Genomic DNA, 12,130 nt, shown 5'->3' with positions numbered 1-12,130 from the left:
CAATTGTTCTGTATCCAAAAACCTTCGGTGACTTCAAGTCACCCCACTATGTCACCCTGTGTGGCATAGTACTTTAATCTAAGTTATGTTCTATCATTTCATCTTTGTAATAATAAAATCGCTTAAGCTTACAGCAAAAGAGTTTGGGCTATTCTTTTCTACAAACAGCTCAGAACAAGAACCCACAGCTACCTCTCTCACTGTTACAGTTTGGGAGCCCAACAGGGCCCCAGTAACAGTCTTACCGTAATAACATCTTCATCCTAACTGCCCTTTCTTGAAGCATTTACTAAACTGAGTTTACAGTTGTAAACTTGTGTCTCTTACAACTCAAAAGTGTCCCTTGTAAGAACCTGAGAGCCATTTTTTTGAAATGGAATCATGAGGAAGGAGAGGAGGACTCCCAGTCTCTGGAGGGTGGAATCCTAACATCAGTAGATGCCTGATCCATTTCATCCATTCACTCTGACTGACCTCTCCTAAGGTCTCCCTTCTCTGCCTCTGTGGAGAACCCTCTGTTTTCTCTCACTGGCCCATTCAAACATCCAAGAGTCGTCTACCTCTGTCAGAAGGGAGCTCAGAGCCAGGCCCGGTGGCGCATGCTTGTATCCCAGTACTTGGGAGGCTGCGACAGGAGGATTGCCGGTTTGAAGCCAGTCTCGGTAACTTAGCAAGACCCTGCTTCCAAATAAGAAATAAAATTAGGAGTTGGGAGTGGTGGTGCACGCTTGTAATCCCAGCATTTGGGAGACTGAGACGGGAGGATCCTGGTTTGCGGACAGCCTCAACTACTATTTAGTGAAGCCCTTTGCAACTCGGTGAGACCCTGTTTCAAAATAAAGCATAAAAAATAGGGTTGGGGGTGTAGCTCAAAGGTAGAATGCCCCCAGGTTCTATCCCCAGAACCTCAAAGGGCAGGGGATCTGTTCACACTGCTTCAATGGCTGGCTGTGTTTATTGTCTTCAACAATACAAAGCACAGAATAAGACATGGCTGGGATTTAGCATGATTCTTCTTTTCTGCTTATTGGTATTTGCTTTGTTTTCTATCTAATAAAAATATATTACTCCTGTAGTTAAAAACAGACAAAAACAAACAAAACCTCAAAATGGAGCGAGAAGGAGATACTATAGATGAGCAAATAAGGCAACATAACTGAAAGAGATGAGAGGGGGGAAGAGGAAAATTCCCTAATGTACGTGATATACATGAACAAACATATCAAAGTCAATCACAAAATCACACACACACACACACACACACACACACACACACACACTAAAAATAAAAAAAAACAACAAAGTCATTCACTAAGCCAAACATGAAGAGGGAAGGGGGTAAGAAATGGGGTGGGAAGTGAGTAAAAGCTAATTGGGTGGTGTGTGCATGTATGCCTCTACCATCTTGTACTCAATTAAGATGCATGACTACAATGCACCAATAAAAAAAAGTTTTTTTCCAAGCTAACATTAGAGCCGGGCATGGTGGCACACACTTGTAATCCCAGCTATTGGGAGACTGAGACCAGAGGATCACAGTTCGTAGACATCCTCAGCTACTTAGTGAAGCTCTCCGCAACTTAGTGAGACCCTGTTTCAAAATAAAGACTAAAAAATAGGGCTGGGGGTGTCGCTCAGAGGTAGAATACCCCTGGGTTCTATCCTCAGTACTGAAAAAAAAAGCTAATATTTTATTTAAAAAATTTACATTTTTAAAAAATTGTGTTTGAAGGCAACTCAAGCTTCCTACCAGAGGTCAATAAAGCTCCTTTACCACTTCCAAAGTCTCCTAGAATGAGTAGGAATGAAAACTTATGAGCAATTCCCTCTTCCAGGCCAAACAACGTGTGTGTGTGTGTGTGTGTGTGTGTGTGTGTGTGTGTGTGTGTGTGTGATCTCCTTCAATCCTCATGGTGAACTTAAACAGAAAGTTCTTATAAGCCTGATAGTACAAAAAGAAAGCAACAGCTCAGCAGGCTTCTGAGGGTCACAAAGCAATAAGCAGTGAAGTTGGAGCTGGATCTCAGGAGTCCTGACCTGACAATTGTTACATGTGGCCTTGGCAATTCTCCTCTGTCTGACCCTCAATTTCCTCGTCCAAACAAGAAGTGGATAGGCCCAAATGGTGTGTCAGTTTCCCTCCTGTTCAGACATGACAGGTTTCTCTTCTTATAATGCTCCCAGGACCAGCCAACAGCCAAAGCAGGTCCAAACCAGAGATCAGCCCCTCTGGCCTCTGGGCTGGAGCTCGTGCCTCACACAGAAGCCTACCTTGAATTCTTCATGGATGCGTTCCTCCAGGACTTTGGCAGCCTTCCGGTCCTCCATCTCCACTTTCCACTTCTCAGCCAGGATCCGGGCCTTCTCATTGGCCAGAGCATCCCGGAACTTCTTGGCGATCTCTGCCTCCTTCTGTCTCCTTCCAAGAGAGCACCAGCATAAATCAGCTCAAGTGAAAAGCTGAAGAACCACATCCCACTGGAACCTCGAATAAAACCGGTGAGGTATCTTTCCTCGGTCTACAGAATGGCAAAGTAAACAAAATGTAGTAGTTGGCAAAGATGGGGAGAAACAGTCGAAACAGGCACTCTCACCCATGGGAGTGCGTATCAGCAGTCACTCTGGAAGCTGGGAAAACAAAACTCAGAAATCCCACTTCTCACTCATGTGTACAAAAGTGCATATAGAAGATGTTCATTAGAGATTTCTTTGTACTAGGGATTAAACCCAAGGGTGTACTACCTCCAAGCTGCATCTCTTTTTTGTTTTTTATTTTGAAAGAGGGTCACAGTAAGTTTCTGAGGATCTCACTGAATTGCTAAGGCTGGCGTCAAACCTGCAATCCTCCTATCTCAGCTTCCCAAGTAGCAGGAATACAGACATGCACTGCCACTTGTAGCTAGAGAATTTTTATAAAATAAAAAATTCTAATTAGCTCAAATGTCTATCAACAGAAGAAATAAGTTGTGTAGAGACATATTAGAATCCCTGTAGTAATCTTAAGTGGCATTTATATTAATCAACTTGTCAAGATGTGAATACGACAGTTTACAGAGTGTCTCCTAAATGCTCACTGTGGTGAACTTAGGTGCTAGGTTGTTCTTTCATTTATCCTTTATACTTTTCAGTGTTGTTTACAGGTTTTTACAATTTCATAATTAAAATATTATCATTCAAAACTGAGGGTGGAAGGAATGTTGGAATTGATTTCACATGGATTTCCAAGTTTGAAAAAGAATGTTAAGAGTTGTTTATGAAAGGAATCTGACACCAAACCTCACCAGGATGCAACTCTCCCTCTTGAATAAGGGATATGAGTAATATGAAGAGAAGCTGGTAACAAATGTGAGTCCAAACTGCTGTACTGCCTGCGGGCGACTGCATGCAGAGAAAGAAAAAGCATATTGTACGTACTGTCTAGGTGAAGCCAAACTACACACATGCAGAAAGCGTGTTGTTAGAGTTTCACTACTAACATGAAGACTGAGGTCCCAGATCAGCCAACTACTAATTGGAAGAGCCAGAATTTGGACCCACAAGGTAGGCTCAGCGTCCCACAAGACTCTCATGTTTTAGTTGCCTGATCTTAGCAGAGTTCAAAACAGTCAACCAGCTGACTGCTACCTCCTCCTTCCCACCCACAGCCTAAGGTCCTCAGCTTGGACCCCCCCAGGCTCCACGCTCAGCACCGCCACCCAAGTCCCTTCCCACCCAGCACCCCTCACCAGAGCTCCTCGGCCTCCTTCTGTGCCTGCAGCCGCGCCCTCTCTGCAATCAGCTCCTCCGAGATCTCCTCGTAGGGTTTGTCGCCGGGGCCTTCGCCCATGACCCAGACCCAGACCTCGCCATCCACTCCCAGGAGCCACTGGATGTGCTTGTCGCTGGCTGCCTCAGAGGAGGAGGAGGAAGAACAAAGGAGGGAGAAGAAACACGTCCAATTTCCAATTAGGAAGGAAAGGCCTAAGCTGGCCCGCGGTACCCAACCACCACACCACTCAACAGAGCACTACCATCCAGGAAAACGATTCCAGAGACAGCGGCCTGAGGGCAGGTTCAAGACCCTGTCTCCTGCCCCCCACCCCCAGGGAGCATCACAGCCACCAAGCTGGCCTGCAGGAGCAGGTGTCCCAGGCTGGAGCTGGGGTGCAAGACCAAGCTCCCCTGAGAGTCCATCAGAGAAAACATGGGGCAGCGCGGCACTCTCTGTAGGAAGTGACTTGTGCTACTCCTGGGCTGAGACAGTGAAGAGCTGTCTAACCTTCCCTGCACTCTCTCCCTCCTGTCACTGCCTGAAAAGAAGAATCAGCGATGGTGAATCGCAAGAGAAATCAGCCTGGGGCCCTGAGTCTCCGTGACCTACATCAGGCTGTAACATGAGCAAGAAATAAACCTGTGCTACATTCAGCTGCTGAGATTGCTCGATTTGCCCATTGCAACAGACTCCATTGATTACTGTGACTAAAATGGGGATTTATCTACAAAATAGGGTGCTGCTGAAATGACGAGGAACTACGAACCCCTGCCATAGCAGTTAGGTGGGGAGTAGTGTCTATCAGCCTAGAGAAACGGAGATGGGTATGAGGCAGGAACAAAACAGAAAAAATGCCAAACACTATCACTCAAAAGACAGCCCTCCATGCTGTCTGAGCTGGTCATTCTAAGAGAAGAGGTTGGGAAACAAAATGTTAGTGGTATGTGTTGGTTCCTTGTAGCTGTGATTGGTAAGGTGTAAAAGAAAGACACGAATTTAAGAAAGATTGGAGTACTCTGCAAGTAGAAATGAAAGGGAAGAGAGACTATAGAAAAATTTTGGACAAATCATCTCTTTTTCTAGGGCCCAAATTGCAAGAGATGGGACTTTGCTTGAAAGACCTGAATTAAACTTCTAAGGTGAAACCAGGCATGGTGGCGCACGCTTGTAATCCCCGCGCTTGGGAGGCAGAGACAGGAGGATCACGCAGGTTTGAAGCCAGCCATGCGCGCTGGCTTAGGAGACCCTGTTTCCAAATGTAAAAAACAGGCCCCAGGCAGAACTGCGCGTAGCACGCCAGACCCCTGGAGAAACCAGGCCCAGTAAGACGCTGGGTTCTGGGTGGGGGTCGCGGGCGGGGCACGCCTAATGGGGCCCGGGTCGCGGGACTCTGGGCCCCTGCCGAACTGCGCGTAGCACGCCAGACCCCTGGAGAAACCGGACCCAGTAAGACGCTGGGTTCTGGGCGGGGGTCGCAGGCTGGGCACGCTAGATGGGGCCCGGGTCGCGGGACTCTGGGCCCCTGCCGAACTGCGCGTAGCACGCCAGACCCCTGGAGAAACCAGACCCAGTAAGACGCTGGGTTCTGGGCAGGGGTCGCGGGCTGGGCACGCCAGATGGGGCCCGGGTCGCGGGACTCTGGGCCCCAGGCAGAACTGCGCGTAGCACGCCAGACCCCTGGAGAAACCAGGCCCAGTAAGACGCTGGGTTCTGGGCAGGGGTTGCGCGGGGCGCACAAAAGCCGGGGCCTGGGTCGCGGGACCCTGGGCCCCGGGCCGAACTGCGCGTAGCACGCCAGACCCCTGGAGAAACCAGGCCCAGTAAGACGCTGGGTTCTGGGTGGGGGTCGCGGGCGGGGCACGCCTAATGGGGCCCGGGTCGCGGGACTCTGGGCCCCTGCCGAACTGCGCGTAGCACGCCAGACCCCTGGAGAAACCGGACCCAGTAAGACGCTGGGTTCTGGGCGGGGGTCGCGGGCTGGGCACGCCAGATGGGGCCCGGGTCGCGGGACTCTGGGCCCCTGCCGAACTGCGCGTAGCACGCCAGACCCCTGGAGAAACCGGACCCAGTAAGACGCTGGGTTCTGGGCGGGGGTCGCGGGCTGGGCACGCCAGATGGGGCCCGGGTCGCGGGACTCTGGGTCCCGGCCGAACTGCGAGTAGCACGCCAGACCCCTGGAGAAACCGGGCCCAGAACAGAAAAAGATAAAGAAAAATATCGGAGAGGTGGTAAGAAAGCCGTTATGGATGCCAGGACACTGGAGATGCAGACAAAACTTATCTAAATGCACTGGAACTTATGGAAAAATTCGCCGTGAAAGAGGACTGCTATTTCTCTATATTGTTAAGAATCTCAGACATCACATATAAGGAGAGAGTTTAGCGGAGACCAGGGAGAAATGCGGTGTTGAAAGAGTTCTTCGCGATGGTGGTGGAGACTTGTATTCAGGAGAAGCAGAAACCGGATCTTACCAACTTTATTTTTTTGGAGAAATTACACTAAATGTCGAATGCTACCATCACGCATGCTTAGGAACACTGGACAACTTTCAGAGTGGAAAAAGAGCCTGGGAAGGATTTGAAACGGTGGAGGCAGTGACAATGCCAGTGGCCAATATTCGGGGGAGGCAGAGATCTGATACATTACAACTGGAACCTTTGAAATAATAACCACAGAGACAGTGATCGGAACCTGCTGAGGGGTTAGGCGGGCGCTGGGGCCAGTGGCCGACATCTGAGCTTGCTGTGAGGCAAGGCCACTACTGAGGCCTCCGTGGCCGGGATTGGAACCTGCAGAGGGGTTAGACCGATGCTGGGGCCAGCGAGGCCGGCATTGGAGCCTGCCATGATGCAAGGCTTGTGCTAGGGCCTCCGAGGTCGGGTCCGGAACTTGCTGAGGGGTTAGGCCGGTGCTGGGGTCAGCGAGGCCGGCATCGGAGCCTGCCGTGAGGCAAGGCCAGTGTTGGGGCCCCCGAGGACGGGACTGGAGCCTGCTGAGGGGTTAGGCCGGTGCTGGGGCCAAGGAGGCTGGCATCAGAGCCTGCCATGAGGCAAGGCCGGTACTTGGGCCTCCGAGGCCAGGATAAGAGCCTGCCGAGGGGTTAGGCCGGTGCTGGGGCCTCCGAGGCCAGGATAAGAGCCTGCTGAGGGATTAGGCCGGTGCTGGGGCCAGCGAGGCCGGCATTGGAGCCTGCCTTGAGGCATGACCAGTGCTGGGGCCTCCGAGGCCGGGATCGGAGCCTGCCGAGGGGTTAGGCCGCTGCTGGGGCCAGTGAGGCCGGCATCGGAGCCTGCCTTGAGGCAAGGCCGGTACTGGGGCCTCCGAGGCCAGGACAAGAGCTTGCCGAGGGGTTAGGCCGGTGCTGGGGCCAGCGAGGCCGGCATCGGAGCCTGCCGTGAGGCATGACCAGTGCTGGGGCCGCTGAGGCCGGGATTGGAGCCTGCCGAGGGGTTAGGCCGCTGCTGGGGCCAGCGAGGCCGGCATCGGAGCCTGCCGTGAGGCAAGGCCGGTACTGGGGCCTCTGAGGCCGGGATCGGAGCCTGCCAAGGGGTTAGGCCGCTGCTGGGGCCAGCGAGGCCGGCATCGGAGCCTGCCGTGAGGCAAGGCCGGTACTGGGGCCTCCGAGGCCAGGATAAGAGCCTGCCGAGGGGTTAGGCCGGTGCTGGGGCCAGCGAGGCCGGCATCGGAGCCTGCCTTGAGGCATGACCAGTGCTGGGGCCTCTGAGGCCGGGATTGGAGCCTGCCGAGGGGTTAGGCCGCTGCTGGGGCCAGCGAGGCCGGCATCGGAGCCTGCCTTGAGGCAAGGCCGGTACTGGGGCCACTGAGGCCGGGATCGGAGCCTGCCGAGGGGTTAGGCCACTGCTGGGGCCAGCGAGGCCGGCATCGGAGCCTGCCGTGAGGCAAGGCCGGTACTGGGGCCTCCGAGGCCAGGACAAGAGCCTGCCGAGGGGTTAGGCCGGTGCTGGGGCCAGCGAGGCCGGCATCGGAGCCTGCCTTGAGGCATGACCAGTGCTGGGGCCTCTGAGGCCGGGATTGGAGCCTGCCGAGGGGTTAGGCCGCTGCTGGGGCCAGCGAGGCCGGCATCGGAGCCTGCCGTGAGGCAAGGCCGGTACTGGGGCCTCTGAGGCCGGGATCGGAGCCTGCCAAGGGGTTAGGCCGCTGCTGGGGCCAGCGAGGCCGGCATCGGAGCCTGCCGTGAGGCAAGGCCGGTACTGGGGCCTCCGAGGCCAGGATAAGAGCCTGCCGAGGGGTTAGGCCGGTGCTGGGGCCAGCGAGGCCGGCATCGGAGCCTGCCGTGAGGCATGACCAGTGCTGGGGCCGCTGAGGCCGGGATCGGAGCCTGCCGAGGGGTTAGGCCGCTGCTGGGGCCAGCGAGGCCGGCATCGGAGCCTGCCGTGAGGCAAGGCCGGTACTGGGGCCTCTGAGGCCGGGATCGGAGCCTGCCAAGGGGTTAGGCCGCTGCTGGGGCCAGTGAGGCCGGCATCGGAGCCTGCCGTGAGGCAAGGCCGGTACTGGGGCCTCCGAGGCCAGGATAAGAGCCTGCTGAGGGGTTAGGCTGGTGCTGGGGCCAGCGAGGCCGGCATCGGAGCCTGCCTTGAGGCAAGGCCGGTACTGGGGCCTCGAGGCCAGGATAAGAGCCTGCCGAGGGGTTAGGCCGGTGCTGGGGCCAGTGAGGCCGGCATCGGAGCCTGCCGTGAGGCATTACCAGTGTTGGGGCCTCCGAGGCCGGGACTGGAATCCTGCCAAGGGGTTAGACTGGTGCAGGGGCCAATGGCCAGCATCGGAGCCTGGCGTGAGGCAAGTTCACTCCTGCGGCCTCCAAGGTCGGGACAAAAGCCATCTTAGGGGTTTGACCGGTTCAGGGGCCAGCAAGACCAGAACTGGGTCCTCCCATGAGGCAAGGCCGCTGCGTGAGCCAGCGAGGTCTGGATCAGTCCACTGAGTAGCCAGGGCACTACTGGGACCATCAAGAGTGGGATTGGTACTTGCAACGCAGCATGCACAGAGAAATATCGCAGAAAATATAAATCAGACGCTTCCCTTAATCAGCAATAACTAGGAGGAAACGGGCAACAGGAAGAGGTTGAGCTATAGAAAGGGCCCTATAGTGAAGCAACTAATGTGACCAATCAGAGGGTATGTAATACTGGAGGACGGAGCCTCTTTAAAATGCAGGAGGTACATAAACAAATGTATCAAAGTAAATCACCAAAGAAGTGTGGGATGGAGGGAGGGGGAGGGAATGGGACGGGGGCTGCAGGAGGGCTAATTGGATGATGTGTGCTTGTATATCCTCTCAAGTCTTGTACTCCAATGTGATTGATATATGACTACAATGCACCAATTTAAAAAATAAATTAATTTAAAAAAAAATAAAAAATAAATAAATAAATAAAGACATTTAACTTTCTAAAAAAAAAAAAAAAAAAAAAACAAATGTAAAAAACATAGGTCTGGGAGTGTAGCCCAGAGGTAGAAGGGCTTCTAGAAACCCCAGTACCACCAAAAAAAAAAAAAAAAAAGCGTGAATGGAGGAGAATGACAATCACTGTCATGACAAGGAGAGTGACAGTGACCCTGAGACTGACTTCTGGTCTGCGATGTCAGGGAAGTGATTGGTGCCACTACCAAGCTGGCGCTGTGAGCACGCCTTCTCCAAGTTCGTTCTCTCTCTCTCTCTCTCTCTCTCTCTCTCTCTCTCTCTCTCTCTCTCATTCACCTAGCTGGAAATAAAAGACTCCAACATGACAGGGTTTCAAGAAAATGTAACCAGACCTATGAATCAATGTCTGAAAGAAAGTCACACAGAAGAGCTACCCAACCCCACAGACTGGGATGTAGTCAAGACACAAACCTTCCTCCTGTTAATCTACTGAAATTTTAGGGTTTATTTACTGCACAACATAGTATTAATTCCCCTTATACAGAAGGGCATTGTTTTTAATACATTAAAAGTGATAGAAGCCAGGCACAGTGGTGTTCACCTGTTATCTCAGTACTTGGGAAGCTGAGACAGGAGGATTGCAGGTCCTCAGCCAGCCTCAACAACTCAGTGAGACCCTCGGCTACTTAGGGAGACCCTCGGCCACTTAGGAAAACCTTGTTTAAAAGCAAAATATAAAGCTGGGCACGGTGGTGCACACTTGTAATCCCAGCACTTGGGAGGCTGAGGCAGGAGGATCACAGGTTCACGACCAGCCTCAGTAACTTAGTGAGTTTCTCTACAAATAAAATATGGCTGAGGTTGTAGCTCAGAGGGAGACTGCCCCTGGGTTAAATCCCCAGAACCAAAACTTAATTAATTCATTAAAATATAAAACTAAAATAGGGCTGAGGTGTAACTCAGATAGAATGCCTCTGGATTCAATCCCCACTACCGCCTCACACACACACACTCACAACAATAGAGTAATAAAGATATACAGGCCACAGTTTTAGTTCAGGGTGACCACCTCTCAGTAGAATTATAGTTTTCAAATGAATAGTGAGGGAAGGTACATGAGAAGAGGCTTCTCAATCCTGCAGCAGTAAAGAGAACAAAGAATAAAAAGTGTGTGACTTTTACAGCAGACACATCAATTGCCTACCCAGCATCCTCTCCAGTCCACACTCCTCCCTTACCACAGAACCTCAAGTTGTTCCAGGAGTATCAGCACCCTCACCTCCAGGAAGGATGAATTTACCCTAGCCTCAAAGCACCAGTAACAGCTCATCTAAGCCTATCATGTTGTATTATTCCCACATGCAAGTGCGGAATCTAAGAATGACTAGATGCCCCATTTCTAACAAAGCGCAAGCAGAAAGCCCAAGTGAAGGACTTTCCCTCTCCACAGAAAGGTGAAGCTTCCTGGAAGAAACTCCTCCACTCTTTACTCCTTTGCCTCATCTCCTCTTCCTGTGGAGAGGGAGGAAATGAAGCCCTAAGTGGCTGGCAGACTAGGACGTATTAGAGCAAAAATCATAGGCTATAAAGACGGGAAAGCAGAAAGGCAGAGGAGGATGGGCCCCTGGAGACATTGTTGAGCAGCTAAATCAAATGACCCATTGCAGGACACCTGCAGAGTTCTTGAGAAAAACAAGGAACCTCAAGAAATAAAATGCCGCAGTTAAGTGAAATCAGGTGATACAGATGTGAAAGATATATTTAATTAAACAACTACTAGTTGTGTGTTCTCACTCCCATTGACATTATGTGCATATGTGAGAAAACCAATGTCAGTCTCAATATTGCAGCTGTGGACGGGGGGAATGGGGAAGCCAGAAGCCCACCAAGAGCTGTGCGCATGTATGTCACTATCACCATTATTTACACTATGAGACAATAATGCACCAATAAGAGTATTTAAAATATATAAATAAATCATCTGAGGATATCAGGTGTGATTAAAAAGAAATCTGGCTGTGTGTTCTTTTAAAAAGATTGAAAATACAGGCAACAACAGACTATGCAAAAGCAAATAAAAAGCAAGCAAAAATGGCAAAGTCCAATAAAGCCAAACTCAAGGTCAGCCAAGTATGTCAAATAAGACGTAGTAGAATACTATCGTGTGGTAATAAAAGATGCAGCACACAGAGAAGAAACAACAGTCATAAAACTTTACACAATGAACAGCACAGTGACCAGCTACATAAAAAAAACAACATCTAGAAGACAAGAACTCAAAAATGTAGACCCTCGTGGTGGGGACTACTATGTCTAAATAAATAAATAAATAAATAAATTTAAATTAAATAGATGATATTCAAAGCCAAGAAAATAAATGAGACCAACTAAAGAATAAGAGGTCCAGAGATGGCCTCGGAGGATGCTCCAACACCTCAGAAGGAGAACCCCAAAGGGGACCAGGACAAAGAGGCCTGCAGGGCAGAAGAACAACCAAAAGAGGGCAACACCCCGGAAACCAAGTGGAGAAAGAATCCCAGGAGGCAAGGGGAGGGCAGCAGAGCCTTGTGTTTGGTGGGTGTGTAGGATGAGGGCTGAGAATGGACCTCACGGGAATGGTCCACGGGATTCAACAACATGGAAGTCACTGGTGATCTTGACAAGGGTGGTTTCATACATTTGTGAAAAAGAATACTTAACATCTTGGAAATTTTACTGTGACTTTGGGAAGGAAAGAATAAGCTAAAGAGACAATGTTGATAAATCTTCATACAGATTAGGGTTTAAAATTTACACACACACACACACACACACACACACACACACACACGAAGAAACACACCATAGAGACAATTAAAAGTCAAGCCACCAACTTAAGATATTTTAACATAGCTGGGCGTGGTGGCGCATGCTTGTAATCCCTGCACTTGGGAGGCAGAGACAGGAGGATTGTGCAGGTTTGAAGCCAGCCGTGGTGGCTTAAGAGACCTTGTTTC

The 12,130-nt window shown here is 51.0% G+C and overlaps 1 protein-coding gene across 3 annotated transcripts in view; it reads right to left on the bottom strand.

The window, feature by feature from the left end:
• Positions 1 to 12,130, bottom strand: part of SH2D4B (SH2 domain containing 4B) — a gene marked incomplete at both ends in the record, with an annotated part of 89,827 nt that overhangs the window by 64,231 nt on the left and 13,466 nt on the right. For all 3 annotated transcript variants that reach the window (XM_080693880.1, XM_080693881.1, XM_080693882.1), the window contains 2 exons: positions 2,272 to 2,419; positions 3,726 to 3,885. In XM_080693880.1, coding sequence (XP_080550006.1) covers positions 2,272 to 2,419; positions 3,726 to 3,885 — 308 coding nt within the window. The remainder of the gene's footprint in view (positions 1 to 2,271; positions 2,420 to 3,725; positions 3,886 to 12,130) is intronic.

The sequence above is a fragment of the Muscardinus avellanarius genome (genome assembly GCF_963383645.1).
Source record: "Muscardinus avellanarius genome assembly, chromosome: 4".
Classification (NCBI taxonomy): domain Eukaryota; kingdom Metazoa; phylum Chordata; class Mammalia; order Rodentia; family Gliridae; genus Muscardinus; species Muscardinus avellanarius.
The sequence above is the reverse complement of the archived record's forward strand: the minus strand, read 5'-3'. Positions and strand labels throughout refer to the sequence as shown.